The sequence below is a fragment of the Electrona antarctica genome (genome assembly GCF_951216825.1).
Source record: "Electrona antarctica genome assembly, chromosome: 15".
Taxonomy (NCBI): Eukaryota; Metazoa; Chordata; class Actinopteri; order Myctophiformes; family Myctophidae; genus Electrona; species Electrona antarctica.
Genome location: NC_136796.1, coordinates 20,925,234 through 20,953,186, shown reverse-complemented (window position 1 = coordinate 20,953,186; position 27,953 = coordinate 20,925,234). Strand labels below are relative to the sequence as shown.

The 27,953-nt window shown below is 41.2% G+C and overlaps 1 protein-coding gene across 2 annotated transcripts; it reads left to right on the top strand.

Moving 5' to 3' along the window:
- Window positions 1–11: 11 nt before the first annotated feature.
- On the top strand, window positions 12–27,531 carry pip4p2 (phosphatidylinositol-4,5-bisphosphate 4-phosphatase 2). Of its 2 annotated transcripts, none has more exons than XM_079521892.1 (7): window positions 12–401; window positions 13,971–14,095; window positions 18,231–18,337; window positions 18,653–18,776; window positions 21,200–21,252; window positions 23,959–24,049; window positions 24,538–27,531. In XM_079521892.1, exons 1-7 carry the CDS (start codon window positions 281–283, stop codon window positions 24,679–24,681), a joined length of 765 nt encoding a protein of 254 aa, XP_079378018.1. In that variant the 5' UTR covers window positions 12–280; the 3' UTR covers window positions 24,682–27,531. The 2 variants fall into 2 exon arrangements, with proteins under 2 accessions (XP_079378018.1, XP_079378017.1); XM_079521891.1 differs by having other exon boundaries at window positions 13,947–14,095.
- The last annotated feature ends 422 nt before the right edge of the window (window positions 27,532–27,953 follow it).

Genomic DNA, 27,953 nt, shown 5'->3' with positions numbered 1-27,953 from the left:
AATGTCGTAACTCTGTCTTACTCTGGCTCTGCTCCTCGCCGTGACGACGTCACTCTCAGCAGCGCCAGCGTGCCGTCGGGGGGAACAGGCAGCTAGGCAGGCAGGCAGCCCCACCGTCCCCACGCAGGCAGACAGTCGCTCCTCTTTTCTCCACTCTCTCCAGAACAAAACACCGGGCCGAGGAGCGCCCCCGTCCCCCTCGCCGCTTGCTTGCAGCTAGCTGTCGTCTCGTCCGCCGGGGCGTTTTTGGACTTCGTTCACCAACGACACCCCCGAAATCATGGCCTCCGACGGCATGGACGAGCGGTCCCCGCTGTTGTCGGCACCCAACTCGGGGAACGTCACCCCGACCACCGCGGCCCCGCCGCCGTCCTACCTGCAGGACCCCAGCAGCCCCCGAGGTAAACACACACACACTAAAGACCACCTCAGCTCCTTCATGCACTGCAAGGCATGCTGAATCACGGAGCTATGCTTTATCATGTCAATGGGAAACGGGCGTCGGTATTGGATCGATGACGAGAACTAGAGCCCTATTTCACAAAAAGTGCAAATTGTTTATCTGTATTTATATCCCTCCCCTATAATGGCATGCCCAGATATCGACCATATAAAGTGGTTAAAGGAGAAAGGCCTCCTAGTCCTACAGTTAAAATCCTGTAACAGCTCTGCTGCATGTGTGTTTTTGCAGCATAAATGCTTGCATCACAGTATTATGCAGTCGCTGGTTCTCCTCAACCAGAATGTGATGGTGTTGTTGCCAGTCAGATGTTGCAAATAAGTGATTGATGTGATGGGGAGGAGGCTGGAACAGAAATATCCATGGCCATTGCATTATGTTACTGTAGCCACAGTTGTGTCCAGCTGCTGCAAACTAGGGAATCTACATATCTACAGGCTTAAAGAATCATATTGTATCATTGTTTTTGCAATGCCATTATTAAGATGGTTATTATCGTTATTTTGCCATTTCCCTTATCAAGGGGGGTGGGGCCATATCACTGGATTGATGATAGCCCAAGCACCAAAGTCGACCTGGTCTCGTTTTTAGAGGACAATGTTTTGCCTGGCTGCATGTTCTAGTGTGATTTCAAACATTCTTATAATCCAACCGTGAGACAGGCTGCGATGCTGCATGAACAATTGTTTCTAGAATATCACAGTCTCAAACAAAACATCTCAAATGTAGGCTACTGTGCCAATGCTTATAGATCATGAGTGACCTCAGCACATCTTCAGCTCTCCCACCCAGTCAGTCAGTGGGAGGATGTATGTCTTTGTCACGAGCGAGCAAGGCCTTTTCCACTGAGTTACTCTCATCAGATTCTCTGGCTGCGTAGCAGAACAATAAATGCTGGCCGAGGCTGTAAGCTGCCCGAGGGATAAATACATCATGTGCATAACCCTGTATGCTATGCTGGGCTCAGAAAGCAAGCTAAGAGAACAAGGAGGGTGGAATAATTTTAACTTAGTGGGAATTTGAGATGGATAAGCTTGGTGGTGCAGGCTGCCCTAAAAAGCTTTCATAACCACTAAACCTTATATCGTTGTTGTCAGCTGTGGCGTTTATGAAGTCTACTACTAGCAAATTAATGGATTCATTGACCATATAATACTCTTAAAGGTATATTCCAGGACAAACGGCTAAATGGCAACGAAAAAGAACATTCTCAACAATTCATATTTCACCCCCGGAGTACTGTAATACTCAAGACTTAAAACACTGACTGTACGAACTTGTTATGTGACCACTTCTGTTCTAACTGGTGGTGGCACTGAATAAAAACGCAAATGAATGCTGATATTTCTTGACCTAGTTTCCCTTTCCCCCTCAAAACCCGATGACTAATTCTCTGTGTCTGTCTTGGGTGTGTTGAAATCCAGTCAGTTCTCTATCAAACAATGAGTAAACAGGTTTATTGGCAATCAAAGAGAGCAAAACAGCAGAGCTGTTTTCTCTATCAAGTCATGGAAGTAACAGTTGTTGCGTGATGTATTTATTTACTGTGCAGAATGTGATGTCATCACAAATATCGACTCCATTTGCCAAGTGGACAGGACACTTTGTGAGCGGAGAAGTACAGTATATTTTAATAGAGTAGACTTGATAATTAGATATCATTCCTGTAAGTAGTTTCAGGCTACAAGAATTAATATTTAAGTAGTACTAATAGTTTCAGGCTACTGGAATTTATAATCAAGTACTGAGCATGTCCCTGCCATTGATTTTATTTATTTTTTATTTTGAAGGACTCCATGGACCCCCATTTTAAGATAATAAGATATATGATTTGTAATCTCTGGGACGCCAATCTAACAACCTTTTTGTTGTTCGACAGTTGGTCTACTGGCTGTGTTACATAAAATACTTTACTGTAAGTACTGAGGTCACAGTGAAACTCTGATCAAAAGAGACATACTTGTACAATCTGTAGTTGTATTTACTTATTTACTATCAGTCACTCATACATGTATAGCTGGGTACCCACTGGAATCTCCTCAATGTCCCAGGGCGTCCCCAGGTCCCACATTGAGAGCCACTTCTCTACATAGTGTCAAGATTCACTCAGAACTAATTTGCAATGGGCTAATGCAATGATGGACTCGGAGTGCCTTTCGTTCTTGAAGGGAGCCATTGATGACAACACGATGACTGTCACCAGTAACCATTACTCAAGAATCATTAACACAGATTAACTACCAAGAACAAAATACACTGTTTCAGTTCATCCCTGAAGTGAGCAGGGCTGTTGCCATCCATCAACTTATGTCTGGTGGTATAGGTCCTGCACAATTAGGTAATGCAAAATACTAGTAGTGCTTTTTTTCTCCCCACAAACAAATATGTGAAACTTGGCAATTCATTCAAACATCTTATTTGGTCAGCTGTTGCACCTTGGCCTCGTCTCGTCATGTTACACAAGTGTTGATAACCAGAACAATGTGCAACCCATGTAGACAACACAGGGAGAGGAATAAAATCCCAACTCTTGTGTGAAAATGAAAAAGCCCTTATTGTGCTGGCAAATGCATGGCAAAGAAAGTAAATAAAGGTGCTGCACACTGCCTTCCTCGGGGACATAAGACATAATTGGCATCAATAAAGGTTTTGCTTTTAAAAATTTCCCACAAGGGGGCCTTTGTTGCTTGTCATTTTTGTTCATTGTGCAAACCTATCTCCACAACATTACATGCAATTTGACCAAAGATATGATATATCAGTAATTCAGTGACTCAGTGATCAGTGACTGTCAGCATTCTGATAAGGCTGCATTCATCATAACAATATTTCATAGACTGTTGCATTATCATCGTCATTAATAGCCAGTATTCCGCAGCCCACTGACACAGACAAAGAAAGGGAAGTCTTTTATTGAACTAATTTATATCTTAAAGCAGCAGATTAAGGTCATTCTAGGCGTATGGGCATGTCCATGTCAAGGTTTCAGTAACAAGGACCCACAGTCATCCCACAGTTCACTTCAAGGAGGTATAAGAGATATGTTTTTGTTAAAATAAATGTTGGATAGCTCTATATTCCCAATTCCCATAGTAATTATTTGTATAGCCTAGAGTGTTTGTTCTGTAACAGGGGTCGCCCTTGTCTCTCCAGCTTTAGTAAACGGAAAATAAATGTTCAGTGTGGGAAAGATAATTCATACAGGACAAAGAATAAATAAATGCTTTGGAAGTGATGAAACAAAGAAATTGTATCTCCCTGTTTGACAGGGAGACCCCTCTTACTAAACAAGCACGCTATGGCAACTATTGTTATAGAATTATTATCGGAATATAGAGATTGAATTTTAAACAAATATATCACTTACACAACCTTTAATTAAGCCCTATTTTACACTTTGGCATACGTTGTGTGATGGACATAGCTGATCTACAAGCTCACTGCGATGTGCGGTGAGCTTGTAGATCTTTTTGTAGATGTTTGCCTATATACAGTATGAGGACATAGCCAAAATAGGGATGCCAATGTGGTAGTGAAAGACACATGGTGTAAAATGAGGAAACATGAACAGCTAGCTACTGTACTAGCTAGTCTGATATTCAGCAGCCTGCTGGGTGGCTAATCTGGCACCAAGTGAACCAGTGCAGTAGTCAGCCAGCCACCAGGTTGTGATAATGGTTGTTGTGGTCTTGTTGATGGTAGTAAAGCTCCTTCTCATCTTACCCTACCCGGCGCAGAGTGCTTCCAGTGAAACCATATAGGTCCTATATACTATTTCACCAGTGCATTAGGACGCTGGCAAGCCACAGAGGAGGAAAACAAGAAGGGAAAGTAGACTGCTGTGCTGAAAGTGGCTGTTGGTAGATGGTGCAGAATTTGTATTCATGTTCTTGAGCGTTATGTTATAGTGGTATATATCATGTTTAAACTTGAATAGAATGCAGTAGAATAGAAAAAGGAAAACCTACCACCCAACTTATAAGGAACTTGATATCAAATAGATGGAACGTCACATACAATATAATACACACTATAATGATATGGCAAGTCATAACAAATAATTCTGCATTGAGTGCGGCCTCAATAATTCATCATCGTACCATAATAACAGAAGCTGGCTGAGTTGACCATGCAGCTCAATAAAAGAGCACAGAGAAAGAGGGCCCAGTCTTTAGACATGGCAATATTGTATTTCTAATGTGCTAGCACAGGTCACCCACCCATCTGTCCCTGTGTTTGATTGTCACCCAACCTCAGTGACAAGGCCACTTACTGTACGTGATCTCAATCTAAGTATTGTCACTGTCAAGAAGTCCTTAAAAGGAAAGAAAGGATATAGGAAGGAATAACATGGTTTCACTTTAACTTAATCGGAATCCGTTTTTATTGTCACTTCTACAATATACACTAGACACACGGGGGCAAAATACCGTTCTCCACAACTCATGGTGCTTCACATTTAAAAACAATAGACACATTAAAAAAGAGGCAAAGCCTTTTAAAAACATTAAAATGTAAATAGAGCAGACATTGGCAGAGTGCTGATGCATTAAAAGTGCAATAAAGTGCTATTCATCTGGATGTTGGCCTTGGGGGTAGTATATGGCGAGCATTCAGTGCTCTGATGGTGTGAGGGAAGAAACTGTTTGAAGACCTGCTCGTGCTTCCCCCTAAGCTCTTGAACCTCCTACCAGATGGAAGGAGTTGAAAGAGAGGGTGGGAAGGGGTCAGTCATTATGCTCATGGCCTTCCTGACACATCGGTCTGTGCATATGGGGCGGAGGGTGACACCTGTGATTTTCTCCGCTGCTCTCACTATCCTCTGTAGGGACTTGTGGTCGGCATCTGTACAGTTCCCATACCAGACAGTGATGCAGTATGCTATCTGTACAGTTCCCATACCAGACAGTGATGCAGTATGCTATCTGTACAGTTCCCATACCAGACAGTGATGCAGTATGCTATCTGTACAGTTCCCATACCAGACAGTGATGCAGTATGCTGGCCAGTGTGCTCTCAATGGTTCCTCTGTAGAATGATGATGTCATAACTCATAATAGAGGAAGGGGAGTTCACCTTTTTCAGTCTCTGCAGGAAGTATACGCGTTTCTGGGCTTCCTTGGTGAGAGCTGAGGTGTTACTGGACCACTTGAGGTCATCAGCAATATGCGCCACCTGGAACTTAGTGCTTTGAACTACTCTTTCTATAGCAGCGTCGTTGATGGTAAGTGGGGTGTGCACTGCACACTAGGGCCTCTAAAGACCATCTCCTTGGTTATATCCACATTTTAGGATAAGTTGTTGTTATTGCACCATATGGTCAGTTTCTAAGGTGAAATTGTGTCATTCCTACAGTTTCATGTACAGTTGCTTATGTTTGAGAAAAATATAATTTAATAAAAAGCTATGACGATGTGAGAGGATGATATTATTGGAAGTATTATTTGTTTTTAAATTAGGAACTTGTTTGTTTTTCATCAGGAAGTCAAGGGATAAAACCGATACACCAGTTTGTATCATTGTTGTAAATCTTCTAGAATTTGGAGATATTAGTTTCAGTTTGTGTCTGATTTACCCTGCCTAGACTACAGGAACAACAGATGATATGAATACGTAAATGGAGTGGCGTCCTCATTTGTAATCACTTTCCACCTTGGAGTCCCTATTTTGGGCATGTCATAAAATTCATTCCTAACTCTTCACAAATTCGCAAAAATAGCCAGTTTACAAGCTAACAACAACACGTCACAATGTTTGTTGTGAGCTTGCAGATCGGCTATTTTCGTACGTTAAAGTAATATGAAATGGTTAAGATGGCGAAGTCTGGGAGTTGGCTCTGCAGGCAGCCTGGCACAAACTCAGACACACATCAGGAAGACCAGTTTCAGGTTTCTTTGAGGAGACACGCTGGTCAGTGATGTTGACAGCATTTGACTCGTTTGTGGGGAAGAGAAAGTTGGCTTCTCTGCTGGAAATGTTTGACGATTACACATCAATCTTTGAGCAGTTACCATTAACTGTGTGCTGTGTCTGAGACATGTCCATAGTTCCCTTGAGAGTTAAAACTACACATTACTTTTTGCAATATATACACAACTATAGAAACGGTTATGAATTATTATTTCATTTATTATACCAGTTGTTTACACTTATTTCCCAATAGGGTGGCAAATTCTATACCTTTTTGTTTTTACTTAAAATACATTTTCAAAACTAACAGCCTGTATTTTCACTAGTATGAATACAGGTAAGGGGATTTGGACTTAGCTACTGTACACTTCTAGCCGTTCACTGGCCCAAACTGACATGATGTGTGTGTTTCATTCGTATGAAATTAGAGGCACTTTGTCTTTTCAGTATGTTTTGTATTGAACGGTTTTGTTTTTTGTGGCTTGGTACCTATGTAGGCTAGGAGCTGAGCTGTATTGAAGAAGATTGAGTGTGTGTACGTACTTGTTTCAGAGAGAGTGAGAGACTTGAGTCATGATTGAAGTATTAATAGTATGATAGTATCCAGTGCATCTGCATCATCAAGTGACGATTGCAACCGCACCCCACAAAATCAAGTGGTCTAACTCCACAATTCAGTAAAATGAGGAGACCCCTGTTACTGGACATGTATAATGTTTTTAGAAACCAATCATAGAATTTCCTTTACAAAGCCCTCTTGTTAATCTTTGGGGTGGAAAAAGAAGACTGTTGGCCTACAATGACATTGCCGAAAATTGTGGAAGTGGTTGTACACTTTCAGTGAATGAAGTGAAAGCCTGAGTGAGGTGACGTAGTAAAGGACTGGTCGAGTTAAAAGAGAGCAGACTTGAGTCCCATTGAGAACATGTAAGGAAATAGTAGTAGTACTAGTAGAGTCTAGTAGTGACTGGTGCAGACGTATGGATTAAGCTGATTAGAAAACAGAAACCTGGAGGAATGCGTACTCTAATGACACAAGGATAATATGGGATTAAAGGGACATAGTACATACTGTAGCCACCACGGTAGTCGTTTCATACATTTACTGTTCTTCCAAAAGATTTTTAAAGGGCAGGATTTTTTAAAGGTCAGTTTGGGCCTAAAACAACATTTACGTTCATTAGAGACAGCCCATTATTTCATCCATGCATCCAAGTTCCTTATACACCACACACAATTTGACACAAATGACAGATTTGTTTTTATTTGTATTGTTTTTATACAGTTATAACACAAGAGGTATGATTTACTGTATATGATGGTGATTCAGTGCTATCAAAGCACATTCAGACTCTGAGAATACCAGGTGTCTGTACTCCTACTAAAGGAATGAATATCATAGTAAAATCATGTTTTTGATCTTGTCTCAAACCACCCCTTAATTATTGACGGTTATCCTGAAGGCAGGGTGCAGGCCACTTGGGAATGGGATGGTTCCCGTTTCAATCCCTGGCTGCCCCTGGGTTAGTGTTGAAGTGTCCTTGAGCAAGACACTTGGCTCAACGCCTAACTGCTCCGGGGGAGAAGGTTGGTGCCTTGCATGGTATGCCCCGCCGTATGTGAATGAGCAATGGGTGTGTCTCATTACCAGAGAAGGAGATGCAGTCTACTGTCTGCACACTGTTTTGTAGCTCCCACAGGAATTTTATTTAGAAGGATGACAGCGTTTCGACCCCCTATGGGTCTACGTCAGGTATTGACGTCGGGTTGATACCTGACGAAGACCCATAGGCGGTCGAACGTTTTGAAACGTTGTCATCCTTCTAAATAAAATTCCTGTGGGAGCTACAAAACAGTGTGCAGACTACATCTCCTTCTCCTGTACGTATCTTTTTGTTCAGTACCTGAAAGTTTTTTTTAGATTCTTTTGGATTCTGTGTCTCATTACTCTCATATCATGACTCTGATATCATGAGACTCTCATATCATGACTCTCATATCATGACTCTCATATCATGACTCTCATATCATGACTCTCATATGACTCTCATATCATGACTCTCATATCATGAGACTCTCATATCATGACTCTCATATCATGACTCTCATATCATGACTCTCATATCATGACTCTCATATGACTCTCATATCATGACTCTCATATCATGACTCTCATATCATGACTCTCATATGACTCTCATATCATGACTCTCATATCATGACTCTCATATCATGACTCTCATATGACTCTCATATCATGACTCTCATATCATGAGACTCTCATATCATGAGACTCTCATATCATGACTCTCATATCATGAGACTCTCATATCATGAGACTTTCTTTTGGATTCTGTGTCTCATTACTCTCATATCATGAGCCCGTTTAAAGTTATAATCAGTAGCTATTTGGCTCATTTTCTAAAAATGTAAAATACAAAAATTAAAACTGTGTAAATAGCATATCGACAAGACAAGTGTAAAAAGAATGTGCTTTTTGATGATTTGATTAATCGAAAAAAGTAATCAATAGAATATTTGCAAAGAAAATAATCAATAATTGCAGCCGTACTTAAAACTACACTATATAATCTCTGCACGTCTGAATGACGGCAAAGGCAGAGAAGCGTCGTGTTGTGTTCATAATGACATATCCTGCTCTCCCACAGAACTGGAAACAGTATTCATAGACCGCATGTGACGTGGAATGAATATATTATTTACCGAAGTGATGAAATTAGACACCAGAATAGCACAGCATTATGTAAATATTGTGACGTGACGGTAGGCTGACAGTAACGTATACAATGCTAGAGGGTGTGACCGTGACGTGACCAGACAGCCTGCTCAACATCAGTAGCAGAAGAAAATTGTACTGTACAGCAGTGGTTCTCATACATCCTGAAGGCAGGGTGCAGGCCACTTGGGAATGGGATGGTTCCCGTTTCAATCCCTGGCTGCCCCTGGGTTAGTGTTGAAGTGTCCTTGAGCAAGACACTTGGCTCAACGCCTAACTGCTCCGGGGGAGAAGGTTGGTGCCTTGCATGGTATGCCCCGCCGTATGTGAATGAGCAATGGGTGTGTCTCATTACCAGAGAAGGAGATGCAGTCTACTGTCTGCACACTGTTTTGTAGCTCCCACAGGAATTTTATTTAGAAGGATGACAGCGTTTCGACCCCCTATGGGTCTACGTCAGGTATTGACGTCGGGTTGATACCTGACGAAGACCCATAGGCGGTCGAACGTTTTGAAACGTTGTCATCCTTCTAAATAAAATTCCTGTGGGAGCTACAAAACAGTGTGCAGACTACATCTCCTTCTCCTGTACGTATCTTTTTGTTCAGTACCTGAAAGTTTTTTTTAGATTCTTTTGGATTCTGTGTCTCATTACTCTCATATCATGACTCTGATATCATGAGACTCTCATATCATGACTCTCATATCATGACTCTCATATCATGACTCTCATATCATGACTCTCATATGACTCTCATATCATGACTCTCATATCATGAGACTCTCATATCATGACTCTCATATCATGACTCTCATATCATGACTCTCATATCATGACTCTCATATGACTCTCATATCATGACTCTCATATCATGACTCTCATATCATGACTCTCATATGACTCTCATATCATGACTCTCATATCATGACTCTCATATCATGACTCTCATATGACTCTCATATCATGACTCTCATATCATGAGACTCTCATATCATGAGACTCTCATATCATGACTCTCATATCATGAGACTCTCATATCATGAGACTTTCTTTTGGATTCTGTGTCTCATTACTCTCATATCATGAGCCCGTTTAAAGTTATAATCAGTAGCTATTTGGCTCATTTTCTAAAAATGTAAAATACAAAAATTAAAACTGTGTAAATAGCATATCGACAAGACAAGTGTAAAAAGAATGTGCTTTTTGATGATTTGATTAATCGAAAAAAGTAATCAATAGAATATTTGCAAAGAAAATAATCAATAATTGCAGCCGTACTTAAAACTACACTATATAATCTCTGCACGTCTGAATGACGGCAAAGGCAGAGAAGCGTCGTGTTGTGTTCATAATGACATATCCTGCTCTCCCACAGAACTGGAAACAGTATTCATAGACCGCATGTGACGTGGAATGAATATATTATTTACCGAAGTGATGAAATTAGACACCAGAATAGCACAGCATTATGTAAATATTGTGACGTGACGGTAGGCTGACAGTAACGTATACAATGCTAGAGGGTGTGACCGTGACGTGACCAGACAGCCTGCTCAACATCAGTAGCAGAAGAAAATTGTACTGTACAGCAGTGGTTCTCATACATGTTTCAGCTTCAGTATCCTCTATCCTCGTTTTTTCCTCCTTTCTTTCTTTCTTTTTTGTGCTTTACCCGACTACAATAATTTACTTAGAAAACGGCAAAGGAAACTCATCGCTAGCATTAAGTTGCTGTCTTATCTCCATATTTAAATAGTTTTTTTTTGTAAATTAACGCCCTGGTTGATCATAGTACAGCGTCACACAAACCATCAAAAGTAGCAGATTCACAAGCTGGAAGCGCGGCGCTAAGCTACTTTTTCTGTTTTGTTTTTGTTTTTAATCCTGAAAAGCAACAGTTTTGGACACATGAGGTTTCCACCCAACAGAGACGATATGATGGTATGAATAAATGGAGTGAACAAAATAGATCTTGTAGATCCTCTCAGCGTATCACTAGTACTGTATTGTGGCGTGTTATGAGCTTGTAGATCTGGGATGTCAGGGTGAAAGGGGATACAACTCTTATAGGGCAAATGGCCCTGCAGCACACCCTTCCTTTAAATTCCAGGAGACCCATCCTTTAAAATGAAATATATATAGTTGCCATTGCCAAGTGTAACAATAGCAGCATGTTTAATTTATCAGCGAGCGATGTTATTACTTGTAGAGGGACCGGTATTGAGGAACAAGGCGATAAATACTTAAAACAATGTTTGTTTACAAAAACATATCCAAGTACAAGTTGCATTGCCAAAGTAAGCTTATCAGCAAAGCAATGTGCCAATCAGGCCACATAAAAAAGAAGGGGGTTGTAATAGACCTATTATATTTCTCCGCCATCGCTAGTATGCAGTGTTCACTGTTCATTATATATTTTTTTTTGTTCATTAGCCGAAAATGAGCTCTATTTTGGGCCCTATTTTGGGCCTGTATTCTTGATCTTTCTTTGTTCCAACCTCCAACCAATTTAAAATTTCTCTTAAATGAAAATGGCAAGGCAATTAGAGGTGTACATTTGAGCAGCTTCAGCACCCTCTCATTGATGTACAGTAAACAGGTTTGCAATGTAATGGGTCCCAGAACCCAGGGGTGGTCTTTTAGATGGGTCCCAGGACCCAGGGGTGGTCTTTTAGATGGGTCCCAGAACCCAGGGGTGGTCTTTTAGATGGGTCCCAGGACCCAGGGGTGGTCTTTTAGATGGGTCCCAGGACCCAGGGGTGGTATTTTAGATGGGTCCCAGGACCCAGGGGTGGTCTTTTAGATGGGTCCCAGGACCCAGAGGTGGTCTTTTAGATGGGTCCCAGGACCCAGGGGTGGTCTTTTAGATGGGTCCCAGGACCCAGGGGTGGTCTTTTAGATGGGTCCCAGGACCCAGGGGTGGTCTTTTAGATGGGTCCCAGGACCCAGGGGTGGTCTTTTAGATGGGTCCCAGGGACATTTTATGATTCCTTACTTCAACGACGTTAGAGTACAGTATTGCATCCCAGGACCCCCGGAGGGTGACATGATTGCGTCGTTTCTCAATTTCGTGAGTCTTAAGGATGCAGGATGCAGGCTATTTGCACCACTGCCCTCTGGGGGACAGATTACTGCACAGACCTGACAGATCAGCTGTTTTCGGTGCACGGTATCGCGGTTCAGCTAATATAGGCTAATTGCTTCCTTCTCAGTTAATTTTATTTACTTAATTGACTTTGGCAGTTTCATTCCAACATACAAATTCAGCATATACATACCCCATTAACGCCAGGCAATGAATATATATTGAAATTGTATTTCTTTAGAGGATAGCCCCTTGAGTTGTATCAACTCGTTTTAGAGGGGGTCCTCGGGCACAACACAATGAATACAGTACATACAGGTAGACAAAACAATACATTAAACATGTCGACACAGCACAATACACTTACAACAAAACATAGATGCTCACCAAACCACTCACACACTACATCAAGACCAGAAACAACTGCACTGAAACACCTAACAAAATACTAATAATAGTGATACTAATAATGAAATAATAAATAAAATAAAATAATAAAATAATCTTACTGGACTCATGGATTCATGTCTGTTCTGTTAAAAAGGACCCATTGTTCCTTAATGCACACGTACAGACGGATCAACAGTATATAGCTAACCCTACACACGGAAAAGAGTCACATGTTCAGTATTCACAGAAGGTCATGGGTTTGTGGATGTTTTCTAGCCAGGAGGCTAGCTTCCAGTGTTGCCATGTCCCGCTTATTAGAAGCGACTTTGGGCTTTTCCCCCCTGTAAAGTCGCTTGTAAATAAACTATTGGTGGTCGCGGGTTGCGTTTTTTTTGGGCTTGTTTTTAAAGTGTAGTTGCTTACCGGTATTTGGGCTTGCTTATTATTTAAACTAGTATAAAAATGTAATTTCCGCTGACTCTAATCTTGAACATGTTTTGTGCTAGGGAGCCCCGTACCAGTTTTGTTTTCCCAAATATTCCACTTTTTTTTTTAAATAGCCGATCTACAAGTTCACAACACATTGCGATGCGACGCATTGTGTGAGCTTGTAGATCATTTATTCATAGCATTATTCAAGAGCTCATGTGGCTTATAGTCGCTTCTTTTGAACTTTTTTCATAGACCTTTTTGCTTATTTCTCTCGCAAAATATGGCAAAACTGCTAGCTTCAGATCAGTAACTGAGAGCTCACGTATTGAGCATTATATCCAGTGAGGTGATTCAAGACAATTCTTAAATTGGCTCTGTTGTTTTCACATGTAATGTATGAATGACTAGTTTGATGTGTTATTATGTGTATAATTTCACATATCTTTTGTCAAGCTTTTGATAATCTGCACATTTTCCGAGAGAGTTCTTAATTAATTAGCAAATCAAATCAAGTCTCTGTGCGAGGCTTGATATTATGAAAGTACTTTTATCTTGTCAGAGGCAATTATACTCAAGGAGCAATGTAAGAGATTGTTGATTTATTCTGTAATCACAGATTATCAACAACAATGCACTTTTTGTGTGCATGCACACAAGCGGCCTGCCGGTGGCAGAGCAACATGGAAAGCATAAATTACTCAAAACTAAAGCGTTCTTACTTCTGTAATAATTGTGCTAGCGGCCGAAACATATATCTTTCATATCCTCATAAAAGAGCAGAATGGATTTGAACTTAAAAGCTTGAGTCAGTGAACCAGGTGTGTGAAGCCAAACACGGAGAGAGATGGCATTGGCATGTTGTCTGCATGTGTTTTATTTTAACAGCTCGCTGTGTGCTGTCCCCCCCCTCCCTCTTCCTGTACCCTAAAAGCGGAACTACCTCCCCCTTACACAGCCATCGCCAGTCCGGATGCGGGCGGTGTGCCCGTCATCAATTGCCGTGTGTGCCAGTCGCTCATCACCTTGGACGGCAAGCTGCACCAACACGTGGTCAAGTGCACCGTCTGCAACGAGGCTACGGTAAGGGAGTGCAAAACACACCTTTTTCCTCTCCTTTTTTGTTTTCTTTCTCTTATCCATATTTTAACAATATTTTAGTTTTTTCGTAAATTAACGGCCTACTTGATCAATGATCATACTACAGAGCGTCACACAAACCATCAAAAGTAGCAGATCCACAAGCTCCAAACGCGGTGTGGAGCAACGCACTTTGATCTGCTACGTTGGCTGTTTTTGAATTTGAATCCTGAAAAGCAAAGTTTTGGACATATGAGGTTTCCACCCGACAGAGAGCTATGAATAATAAGGGAGTGAACGTTGCTTGTATATATCGGTGCTCACAGATTCTGCCAATATGTAGCATTACAAATCCTGACATAGCTGCGGTAGATTACATTTTTATAAAAGTTCCTTTCACAGTTTCACAATTATGAACACTGTCAGGATTGGATCCGTGGATATGGCTCCCGATTCCAGTTAGTAAAATAGGAAGTTTACATTGTAATTTTGCTGTGTCGATTTTTGTAACACGCATATTGTCAGAACCTGCTTTGTTCACGTTTGATTATGTTCTAAAGGACATTGAGAGCTGAGAGCACAGTAATACCATGGTCAGTACACGGTTACTAGTAGTTTTGGCACTGTGGGCAGGTGCCAAATCGAGCTGGAAAGGAAAATTAGCATCTCCATGAAGCTTGTCAACAACAACATACTGAAGCACAATGTTTCAACACAAGATGGCTGTGTTGAAACCATTGTTAATTCCGCCAGCATTAATTAATCCCTCGATAGCGTATTGCCAAGGTTTTATCGCGCGTAACACTTACTTTGAAGAGCCAAATATCCTAACCGCATGTTACAATGACAAAATGCTGTGTTGTGGTGTCTTGACCGGTTGTTGTTGTCTCGGTTGGTAGTGAAAAATCCAGACCGCGAGTATCACAGCACCTGCTACAGGCCGTTGAAAAACCTTGTCTTGCCCCAGAAACGGCACAATGAATGTCGTTTCTGACATAGAGGGCTTTGAATGCAGCTCATAGAATGCAAGTGGATGCGCGCGCATCTTCAAAATGGCCGTGGCCACTGTCCCACTTTGAGTGTTATGCTAACGAACGGTAGCTAACGATTCAATCGGATAAAAACATGGATTAAAGAATATAAACCCTGGAAAACGTAGGTTCCGGGTCTGGCAGGCTAGGGTACTAATTTAACCCTGCGGTTTCGCCGGGTTTGGCGGACTCCATGTTAAGTTTTCACTGTCAGTGGATCAACAGTTCAACACCACCAGATAACATGGCCAAAATCATCACTTTGTTTTCTCAAGTCCAGAGTCTCAACATGAATTAGAATATTGTGTAAAATTATGATATTTTACAGCACTGTGTGCCTCCGTACATTGACGAGCTTTATGTTGATGCTGATCTTCCTTTTCAGGCAGCACTTGGCACCTGCCCACAGAGCCAAAACTACTAGTAATTGGTGTACTGACCATGGTATTACTGTGCTTAACTGACCAGCCAACTGGCCTGACCTGAACCCCACAGAGAATCTAGGTTGTATTGTCAAGAGGAAGGTGTGAGTCATGAGACTCAACAATACAAATGTGTTTACGGCTGTTATCAAACAAAACTGGGCTTCCATAACACCTCAACAGTGCCATATCACCTCCATGCCACGCCACATTGATGAGATAATTTGTTCAAAAGTAGCCCAGACCATGTATTGACTGCATACATTAATGTACTTTTCAGATGGTCGACATTTAAAAAAACATTATTTTTAGTGGTCTCGTAAAATATTCTAATTTGTTGAGATAGGATTTTTAGATTTTCATGAGCTGTACGCCATAATCATCAAGATTAAAACAAAAAAAAGTTTTAAATACTTCACTTTATGTACAATGAATTTAGAATATATGAAAGTTTCACTTTTTGAATTATATTACGGAAGAAAATTGAACTTTTACACAATATTCTAATTCATTGAGATGGACCTGTAGAACCAATAGGATAGGCACTGGAAATGTCACGTTCTAGGTACTGGAAATGTCACGTTCTAGGCACTGGAAATGTCACGTTCTAGGCACTGGAAATGTCACGTTCTAGGCACTGGAAATGTCACGTTCTAGGCACTGGAAATGTCACGTTCTAGGCACTGCAAATGTCACGTTCTAGGCACTGGGAGGCAAAAAAGTTTGATAGAATCAAGTCAGTGAGAGCTGGACAAGCTTATCAATGAACAATAACGTACTCTTAGTCATATTGGTTCAGGAAGATAAAGGCATTTCTGACGAACGGTAGTCCTGTAATTAGGGATTATGGTTAATTTGACAGACACATACTGTTATGGGTTTAGCTTGCTTCCCATGACAGCTTCCATCGGTTCTATTGAGTTCACAGATAACTGACAGTCATGGACAGCTGTCTGTATGTGTCTGATCTGAAACAGCTGTATATTAAGCCTGAGCAGCGGACACGTTCATAGTTAAGGTCATGCATCAGTATATCCACTAGGTCAGCTTAATGTATATATATATACAGTATATCTCGTCACTGTCGGACAGAAACCTCCTATCTCCATATATTAGCTTTTGTGTTTTTCCGTAAATTAATGCCCTGCTACTACTTGATCATACCACAGCATCACACACAAGTGGCAGATTTACGTGGTGTTTTGAGCTTGTAGATCTGCTACTTTTGCTCTTTTAGTATTCTTTTTTTGTAATCCTGAAAGGTAACAGTTCGACAATTGTGTGTGTGTGTGTGTGTGTGTGTGTGTGTGTGTGTGTGTGTGTGTGTGTGTGTGTGTGTGTATGCGTGTGCGAGAACGGGGACAGTGATCAGAGAAGAAGGACAGAACTGAACTCGGGTGACAAGTTAAGATGCTTCTAAGACCCCATGGCAAACAGGTGTCCTCAAGGATGCCAGTGTCTATTTATGGCCGGTTGAGCTTGTGACTTGAGTAATATGTCGCGGCAGGGAACTGAATTCCATAAAAACTCTTGCTTTTGCATATTGTGATTTATGATCATCACATTGTTGGTCAATGGTCGTCATCCGTGAATGGTAAGCACTTTGGGTCAGCTCATGTTGTGATGTGCAACATACATAAAGATGATCCACATTTTACGGTAGTTTTCACTTGCTGCATGGTTGGCCACATGCCACCATCGTGTTCTTCTGTGCAGCTTGTGACGAATGAGCCCCATACAACCACAACCCTTCTCCACCCCATCAAACCAGTTCCTAAGCAGCCACAGTCGGGTGTGTTGACAGAACCAGTACTGACATGGCCTGACAGACAACCACGGCTGTATGTAACAAGCATTACTTTAACTGCATAGATGTGATGATGACAGAGCCTTGTTTACCTGTCACTCTTCATCAAATTGAAGATAATGCACCCCCGTCTAGACTCCGTGCATGTTAGACCTATTGCTCATCTAGTCCGATATACCCACACAAAGTGGACAGTTTGATCAAAAAGGTGGGTCCTTCTGGGGAGTTCCGTATAGATCTGTATAGCCTTCGAACAGGCATGAGCGGCATCAGTCCAAGACAAGAGGGACCGCAGGAAACTTCACCTCCTCCATCTGTGGAAGCCTGTGTGCCCCAGGGATAGGGCTACGCTCCCACACGAGGAGCCACGCTAAGAGATAACTGCGTGTCTGTCTACTCATCCGACGGGAGACTCCACCGTTTAGATCTGTGATCATTATTTTATGATGGTGTTGATTTTGACAAAAAAAATTGCAAAATGTTTGTCGACTACCTTTTTATTCACTGACGAAAACTAAATAAAAACTAAGCTATGACAACTAATACTAGAACTAGACTAAACTGCTAGGGAGGGACTAGTGGAGATTCAGTAGAACTAAAACTAGTCATTTTATGTTTCGTTACGCTCAGGTGTTGTGCTCTGAAAATTGCAGATCTTGAGCTTGTAGATCGGCTATTTTCAGCATGCAACAAAGTGTAAAATCAGTAGACTAAAACATTTCAGATGACTAAAATATGACCAATCCTACATTAAATTGTATTCACAAAAGACTTTGACTAAACTAAATCAAAATTTGCTCTCAAATTAACACTGTTTTATGATTAGCTGCATTGTCATCAGACATTGTCAGTAAAAGTTCTGATCTTGTGTGTTCCAGCCCATCAAGAACCCCCCGACAGGGAAGAAGTACGTGAGGTGTCCCTGCAACTGCCTGCTGATCTGTAAAGACACATCCAGGAGGATAGGATGTCCTCGACCCAACTGGTACTACAGCGCCATCACACAAAGACAACATTGTCATTGTGTCTGAATGTTGAATCATAAATAAATATTGGAACCACCTGAGAAAACATTTCACTTGAATATAATTTGAACCACACTTATCCTGGCATCCGCGTGTGTGTGTGTGTGTGTTAATCGCAATTATTTAATCGTCAACTTAAATGTTGTAAATGTGACAGCCTCTAAACATGCCTCGCTTCTTTCAAAGTGCATCATCAGAATGTGCCCCCAAAAGGCCTGTTCATACTCCAGTTTTCGGTGATGAAAAAGCCTTGCCTGTCTCTGCCCCTCCCACAGCAGACGCATCATCAACCTGAGCCCGGTGATGGTGATCCCAGAGGAGCAGCCGGCCCAGCCAGCGCTGCCCGTCCAGCCAGAGGGCATGAGGGTCGTCTGTGGACACTGTGGAAACACCTTCCTAGTACGTTCATCCCATCTAGTCTGTCTGGCCAATCACCTACTTACTTGATCCTGTATTGATTATTGTTCTTTTCTTTGAGGGGCACTATGCCCAGCTTTCCGGGTTTGTGTGAACACAAACATTGGCTTGTGATTGGCTGATCACCCCATAACGATGATTTGATTGGCTGCGCAAAGTAATTAGTTAAGATAAAAGTGAGGGCAGAAAAGTGAAGACGACAAAAAGTGATTGGCCGGAATGACTTTTGTGATGATTTGATTGGCTGAGCACGGAATGTGATGTATGATGACAAGAGCGCCCCTCACTTCACACGAGTGTGATTATTTTATTACACAGATCCCCATTAGCTGCTGCCTTAACGTGGGGTCAAGACATTAATTTACATTAATCACAAAATAAAACATCTCACATAAATCAAGTATCGCATACAAAATACATACATTTAAAAATGATAAAGACAAACTAATGTGAATTAATCAGATTCAAAATGGCACAGTCAATCCACTATGTAAGTTGTGCAATTGACCTGTCCTATACAATTACAGCCCTCTTCATTGAATTGGGTGAAGTTATCAATCCACCACTTGCCTGTAGAATGGAGTTGTGTTTATAGTGGGTATATGCATCATGCAATATACATCCTATCCTCTGTCACATGACTGTAGGAGCTTTATTGCAGAGTCATAGTGCATAGTAGTAGTTCTGGTTAACAGAGCTTGTCATGTTTGCACAAGGCTGTTGATGGAAAGATGATAGCGGTTTGGATGGGTGGGTGGCTGGGTGAGTGATGGATGGAGACAGACAGACAGACAGATGAATGTTTGTTGGTAACACTGACTGAGATTGGATGGGGGAAAAAAGGCAACATTAGGTATAGATCAAACAACAAACTGAGGGATTGAGACCCTGATGGAGTAGGATGACAACTGGTAGAATAGGGACTTGGTCCCTGTTGGGACTAGCGCAATCTGAGAACCCATCGTCAAAAAATAAAGGAAAAACAGCGCCCTCTTTTCTTTGACGTTAGTCAACAGTCTGTCTAGAGAGAGACAGAGAGACTAGGACTATAGCAAGAAACAAGAAATATATAAAGAAGGGCAAGGTCCCCACCCAAATTGTTAGAAATCATCTTTTCTCTGCAAGTCTCTACTCTTGAGAGTCTGAGGTAACAACATGGGATGGGACCCGTCCCGAGCTGTGGTTATAGAACCCTGGTCTTTCGACGTGTGGGGTTGGGAACCACGTCTCTTAACAACACTGTGCTCGTTGTTGCTTGTGGCGTCCGTAGGGCAGCGAGGATGCCCGCTCATCCCAGCCCCTTACCGAGCTGCCCACTGACGGCTCTCCCCCAGCACAGCAACAGGTTGAGAAAGCTGGCCTTTCTGCTCGCTTGGGGGGCTCCGATGGGTGGACATTAACTATAGCCTAACCCAGATCCAAATCTCTGTCTTTATTTACACTGGTGCAAAAGTGGCTTTTTTCCTATTTAGTTTTAAAGAGAGTTTTAGCCAATGGGATATCAAACTACAGCCTACAGTTTTACTGCCCTTTTTAAAGGAGTAGTTCACTGAAGAAATGACTTATATTCTATCAATTACACACCCCATGAAGCCTTGAATTCATGGTCATCAAATTATTGTTTTAGTATTGTGACAAAAAAACTCCATTAATTACATTCATTGGGGTGTGTTATTGGTAGAAAACAAGTCATTGTAATTTCATGCGGTGTGTAATTGGTAGAAAACTTTTTTTTCTTTTTTCCCCTGTGAACTACTCCTTTTATGTGGTTAAATAATGGTTAGTTAACTTCTAGCAGTGCTCCAACTTCTCTTGTCTGGGACTTTTTTCATTTCTACCTTGACAGCCAGATCTGGCCAGCTTGTTCTGCAGTAATCCCTCTTTTCAGAGAGAACCATCTTTAGAGACGGGTGTATGAAAGCCACATTTTCACTCGTGTGAAAAGGACCTGTTTGATTAAGGTCACCCATGGTAGGGGAAAAAATATATACTTTCATTAACCCTACTTTAACAACAGACGACTTCATAGAATAAACAATGACACCGCCAGCTAACATCTTTTTAAATAGTTTTAGGTGCTAAATAAACTCTTGAACTGTCCTCACTTCTTTCCTTGACACGGGAGATTCCAATGTTACCACGACTAGTTATTTCAAATCAATACCAATGAGGCTATTGTTGATTCTCCTCACGCCTACACTAGAGTAGACTGTGTGTGTGTGTGTGTGTGTGTGTGTGTGTGTGTGTGTGTGTGTGTGTGTGTGTGTGTGTGTGTGTGTGTGTGTGTGTGTGTGTGTGTGTGTGTGTGTGTGTGTGTGTGTGTGTGTGTGTGTGTGCGTGTGCGAACAGAGGGATCTACATGAAGAGTTAATTAACATGACTTTTCATTGTGTGTTCTCTTGCAGTGGATGGAGTTACGGTTTAACACGCTAGCCAAGTGTCCACACTGCAAAAAAATGTGAGTCCACCCCGACTTCCACTGAACATACACTCAACACAATCGACTGGATTGCTATTTTCACCACACACTTTTACTTTACCCTGAACCAGACCTCTCTTTCCCTGTAGACAACCAGCCCAGACAAGCGATAAGAGGGGTGAATTATACTTAGTCAATCTGGGGAACCCAGTCGGGGAAAAATTTACAAATTGGAGGATCTGTCCTCAGAGATTAATACTCAGTTGCCTGCCACTGGCATGTACCAAAGGTTGCAGACAAGGCAAGCTCATAGAATGTTGCTATGTAATGCTTGGTGAGCTTGTCAATCCGCATTTCTTTTGTCTTCGGTAAGGTTGCTTCGGGAAGGCGCGCAACCAAGTAAAAGATCTGGTATAATAACACCTGGATGCGCCCTATACAAATTCCTATGCTCCTGTGCTTATATTCATGCTGCTGGCTGGCTCTTTTTAAAAATTGTGTAGGAATTTGTACTGGGCGTGTCTCACGTAGATTCACGTCATGCCAGATTAAAGATGCTACAATTCTACAATAATTCTACGACTTATTGCCTCATTATGATTGGTATTGTATTATCCAGTTGATGGTCTGACTGATTTATCTATTGCAAGATTCAAAATTGTTATTGTTACATTTATAGTCAAATACATATAAGACTAAAAATAAATCTACAGAATAATCTAGGTTTAGGAAATCACTCTTTTCTGGTTCAGTGGATCAATACAATGTGGACAAAGGTACAGTAGTGGGAATGTGGACATGTGATAATATGTGTAGGAGGTGCTGCCAGAGGTACAGTAGTGGGAATGTGGACATGTGATACTGTATGTGTAGGAGGTGCTGCCAGAGGCTAATCTCAACATGTGACAGGCATTAGTGCTCCTGGATGCGGAATTGGACCAAGCACTCGACACAGGGATGGTGATGGCAAAGGTGTCTGTATGTCAGAGCACTGCGGGATAGTGGGAGATACATCATGCTACAAGCTGCAGTACAGCTAGCACTTATTGTATTGATTTACTTCTATCTCCCATTCACCTCTCTCTGTGTCTTTGTCTATCATTTTCTCTCTTTATCTAGAGTATGTAGTTGTACTGTATGTATCTGGCTGTCTTATCTCTTAAGGCAGACAGCAGATTAGATTTGGAGAGAGAGTAGAGGGAACGGACGGGGCTCAAAAGTAGGGGCAACACCTTTTTATTTTTTAAATGTATGTTTTTTTCAATTTCTAATTAGAAAAACAGGATACTTAAAGATTATGCTCTGTAAGAAAGTTAGGGCAAGATTACATTTTGTGAGGGAAGGCGGTGGCGAGCTATGATTGAATAATCACTTATATTGACTTATTGAGCTATTAATGGGCTATTACATGTTTGGCGGCTCAGAAGTCATTAATATCTTTGTAGAATTAGTTTGAACTCTGGACACAATTTATTTATGACACAAATCAAAAGCCACACTTGGATTTATCTGCCCAAGTGGCAAATCTGAGTAATCTTGACAAATGCAGCATTATATATAATTATAAATGACTGAATATTCATTGTATTGTAAGGTGCTTTGGGTAAAAAAATACATACTGTATTCATATTTGTGCTGATGGGCTGACAAAATAGTGTGCCATAGATCAGTTTACCCCCTGCTAATCCTTAAAGGAAAGAAAAGCCTAATGATGATGATGCCCAAAAATATGCATGCCAGGTTGAAGGTGGTCCAGTGTGTCTGTGTTTATGACTATTCACCCCATGAAAAGTATACAAAAAAAGCTTTTGACTAAATAATAACTATATCACATCCATTGGAACACAGGTTCCTGAAATGTAAATGTAAGGGATTTGGACATTAGACACTGTGACCCGACAGTGACAGTGTGAGAGATACACTCAGATGGAGGCTTGGGTCTGACGCAGCAACACTCAAGAGAGAACCATAAAATAGGAAGCGAAACACAGAGGACGTGAGGGAGAAAACTTAGTAAAGATTAGTCAGAAGAACCCTTAAGCCATCTGAAAAAAATCCCAACGCTTCCTGAAGAATGCTTTAGCACAGTCACATGTAAAGCATGTGAGAGAGAGTGGACTCAGTGGAGTGCGCCCACCCTCTCCCTTCCTCCCGAAAAATACTGATCTCAAGTCAGTTAGGCGCATTTCAAGCTAACTCTTTATGACGGCCTCTGTGGAGTAAAATAAAATATTAAATTCAGGACTACAGGATCAGGGCATGTAGCCCAAAAGTTGGTGCTTTTCATCTGTGATTGGGAAAAGTCACCGCGGGAGGCTGATGCCTCACGGCAATGGAAGGACATCATTGGCATAGTGTAAACAAATGTTAAATACACTAATTTTAAATAAAGTGTTTTGTGAATGAATGTGAGTGTTTTGTGAATGCAAGTCAAGGCAACCGACTACCCTGGTGGCTTTTCGTACATGTTTTGTTTTTGTTTTTTTGTAAATTAACGCACTACTACAGTTGTGTCACACAGAAGCATCAATAGCAGCAGATCTACAAGCTTGTCAATCTGCTACTTTTGCTATTTTTGAATTTGAATCCTGAAAAATAACTGTTTTGGACAGAGGTTTATGATGGAGCTTATGAGGTTTCCACACGACAGTATGGAAACCTGTATATATTTATCTCATTTGGTCACTTCTCATAGACTGACCTGTTGTTTTCCTCTTCTTTTCGCTGTCCGTCACCCATCCAAAGATCATCTGTTGGCAGTGCGCTGCCTAGGAGGCGATGTTGTGCTTACATCACTGTAGGAATGATCTGCATCTTTATCGGCGTGGGCTTAACGGTAAGTCCTGTGTTCCTCTGTAGACGTTAAGTCTCTCTGTGTATACTGTATATTATATTACTCTGTCTTCAAAATCTGTCCACCAGAGGGCGCTGACAACATGACAGCACACACCTGTTTTTATGTATTCCATGCATTTGCTGGTTGAGTAAGTAAGTAAGTGTGACAGAGAGGTGTCATGAGAATATTGAATTGATACCCAATCTCTTCTGCTCTTGCACATTTCTAAACCGCTGTATAAAGATATATCGTACACCTGTCTTAAGACGTTTATCATATGCCGTTCTACATTTACTTCAACTTTATTTATTATCTTACATATAATTTACTTCATAAAAAAGTGTGTTGTAATGATGTATGTCCCACCAACATTTCACTGCTTGTAAGTTGTAGATGTAGGAGTTAAGTGACAAACGAATCCCTCTTGGGGTGACACGTGTTTTCCTCTCTCTCTCTCTCTCTCTCTCTCTCTCTCTGTGTGTTGACAGGTGGGAACCCGGGATTTCGCCAGTCGCTACAACGCCACCTATGTGTCGTGGGCGTTGGCCTACCTGCTGGGGCTCATCTGTCTGATACGGGCCTGTTACTGGGGCGCCATCAAAGTCAGCTACCCTGAAAACAGCTTCGCCTAGAACGGGACATCACAACGCCACTCTGACCCAGTCTGGCAGCAACATCCCACTTAGTTTATTTTTCTTTTTTTTTATTACATTTTTTTGTTGTGATTTGGTTGCTCGAGCGGAGTGGATCATAAAAAGGCCTGGACAGGAACCATGCACCGAAGACTGGGTTCTCTGTTTTGGCATGTCTCCAGTCCAGAGTTCTGATTCGCTGAGCAAACCCCTTTTCGTGTCGGTAAACGGTCTCTGATGGGTCCAGAAGGAATGAAATCCAAAAGCCCTGTGTGGGGTTGAGTACTTAAACCACTTGAACACTAGCGTACCTGTGCTGGGGGGGGGGGTTAGTGAAAATAGTGGATATCCAAGCTCACAAACATGTTGCAACCCAACACATTTTGAGCTTGTAGATCAGCTATTTTCAGTAAAGGTATTTTGTGGCTAGAGAAAACGGGAGGCGGCTTAGTATAGGGTTTAAGTGGTTGAAATGATTTTTATTCTGAATCTATAACACGTGCATATTAATATAATAATTATATATTAATGAATTGGTTTGCTAAATGATTAAATGTGATTTTATTTCTCTCTCTCAAAGGAAAACGAATGCCATAAAATCCTAAAATGGATTAGTTATTCCAAGTGGATAGATTTGGATCATTTGGGACTACTTTTAGTTTTTCAGCAGCCTGGTGGATATACTGATGATGGTACCGCTTGTTATCGACCAGACAGAAGCCAGACAAACTCCTACGAACAATGCACCCATTGCACTGCAATTTATGCAATTGTACGTGTTTTTTTGCTGCTAGTTTGAAGCCAGTTACAGAAAGCTGCATATTCATACTGTATTGTAACCATTTACCTTGCCTGTGTGTACACTGACAACATAGTATTAACTCTATGATTTTTAAGTCTTGAAATGATCGACTTAAAAAGTTAGAATTATTTAAAAAAAAGAGCGATAGAGAATAAAAGCAAAATTAGTCTTTGGTTAAGGTTTGGGTTTTGTAGTTACTTTACCAGGATGATATCGAATAGTTGCTTAGTTTATTACAAATTGGTATAAAAAAGAATGATTGACATACATTGCACAGTGAAAGAGATTATTGTCACTAGCGCATAAACGAATGTAAAGCAGTCTGCCGAAACTTAAGACAACACATTTTTTTCTTTTCTTCTTCTTTTTTTACTTCATGTTGATTTTCATATATGACAATCCAGATTATTCAGTCTGGATCTTCTTCCTTATTTAAATAGTAAAATCTACAAGATGTTGCCATTTTTATAAAAAAAATATACGTATTATTAATACAAATTCTGTGTGGATTTAGCAGAATCCGTTTTGTTTGCGAGTTTGAGTGCCGCTTAGCTGTGTCAAAGAGGAGACTAATATTGTGAAATAGAGAGCAACTATTGAACATACCATACCCAAACCTCTACTGAAGTGTGATTTTGCAAAAAAATAAGAAAATCTGTTCGTGCAATGTCACAGCCCAGTATTAACGCTTAATTTAAGCTCCATCGCAGGTTGATGTTGCTCGCCAAAAAGAACAGATTGACGTTTTATTATTTTGTTGCCAATCGACACCATCGTGATACAGAGTATACATTTGAGCTTCAGTCAGAGAGAGCGTCCAGTCAGGAGGAGCTCTTGTGAAAGCTGTTGGACTGTGTGCCATGCTGCTTTTCGTTTTTAATCCAGCAATAACCTTTGTGTTCGTCAGACCTTCTAACCATCTCTGCTTTAATTCCTTCCATGCCCTAGAGCAGTGGTTCTCAAAGTGGGGGCACTGCCAGGGTCCAATTGGAAGAGAGAGGATTTTTGTCTTTCTTTTTTAAATTCAAATTCCACTCATGAGATTGTTGGCGCTCATGTTTTTGGGGTGTCATTATTGACAAGTTCTAAAATCTTTTAAAAAAGCAGAAATAGCTGACCTACAAGCTCACAACGCTTCACATTGCAAGTGCGCCGTGAGCATATACCGCAGATCAGCTATTCTTTCTTTTAGTTTTAAGGCATTTTGCAATAGGGGCCCCAGCCAGAGGCAATGTCTATTTAGGGGTCCCTGACTCCCTGGCAAGGCAGAGTTTGGGGACCCCTGCCTTGGAGCAGTGATTTTAATTTTCAACCCAATTTTTAAGGACCCCCAGTTTGATATACCTAATGCATATCAAACTGGGGTTCACAGACTGGTACCCAATCTACTCCTCAGTGTTAATCTCACTCTTGAGAGTTTACAAAACTGCACCATTTTTACACTCCATTTAGTTCCTAACTATCAAACATTTACAGTATCTAGAGACCCCCTGGAATCACCCCAAGGGCCCCTGGGGGTCCCTAGATCCCACATTAAGAACAGGTGCCCTAGACTCGCTTTGCGTTCCTCATTGCCTTTAAGTTGCCTTCCTGCAAGGTAGTATAGTACGAGCCATCGCAAAACATGGATCTCCGCACATGTTTGCATGGAAGCCAAATCTTCCTTAACCCAGGTGTGTCCGTCCCCTTTTCTGTTACAGAAACGATAGTCAAAGCTTAAATAGTTCTCCTTCCCACCTGTGCTTTAGAATGTATCTCCCTCGCTTGCCGCCCATTTTGGAACTTCCTGTGAACTCTGTGCTAGCTAGAGTAGCAACGCTATAGGCTAACTCTGCATCCCTCTCTTGACCAATGGGCACAGTTCGAACCTCTTAATATTTGTTCTGAATGTGATGATGATGAAACAGAAAATGATATTAATAAAAAATAAAAAACTCTTTGTACAGTTAAATCATTAGGTGGAAAACGGTAGTGGCAGTTGGAAGGAAAAAGATGGCTCTTAGGTCTTTTTAAAGATGATAATTTATCAATAAAATGGACAAAACCTCTCCTGGTATAGCGTTGTCATTGATTCTTGGTTTGGCATGTCGAATGTGCAATTGTGCATTGAACAGGATTCTGCTGCTTGCGGATGACTTAACCACAGAAACGCATCCGCTATAATCTTCATCTCGTTTTTTTCCATATGCATACTCCAGTACTCCAGGACTATAGCAATGATTATCAGAAAATAGAGCTATATTAACACTTTTTAAAAAATCACTTGTTTTTTATCTCATGTCCTTTTCTTTTTTGTATCTGTACCCAACACTAGATATCCCAATATATCAGGATAACATTCAATCTGTCACTCCTGACACCTACTGTGTCCTTGATGTGCACACTAACAGCAGTGAAGGACAACATCCTTCCCTGGGGCTGTTGATGGGTGTCCAACCAAGAGGGTTGTTTCAACTGCCGATGTCACCTG

Bases quoted from the DNA above. Each gene is read 5' to 3' on its own strand.
- pip4p2 (XM_079521891.1), top strand. From the start codon at position 281: ATGGCCTCCGACGGCATGGACGAGCGGTCCCCGCTGTTGTCGGCACCC. The intron at 402-13,946 runs GTAAACACACAC...GTACCCTAAAAG, and splicing joins GGACCCCAGCAGCCCCCGAG to CGGAACTACCTCCCCCTTAC. The intron at 14,096-18,230 runs GTAAGGGAGTGC...TGTGTGTTCCAG, and splicing joins CCGTCTGCAACGAGGCTACG to CCCATCAAGAACCCCCCGAC.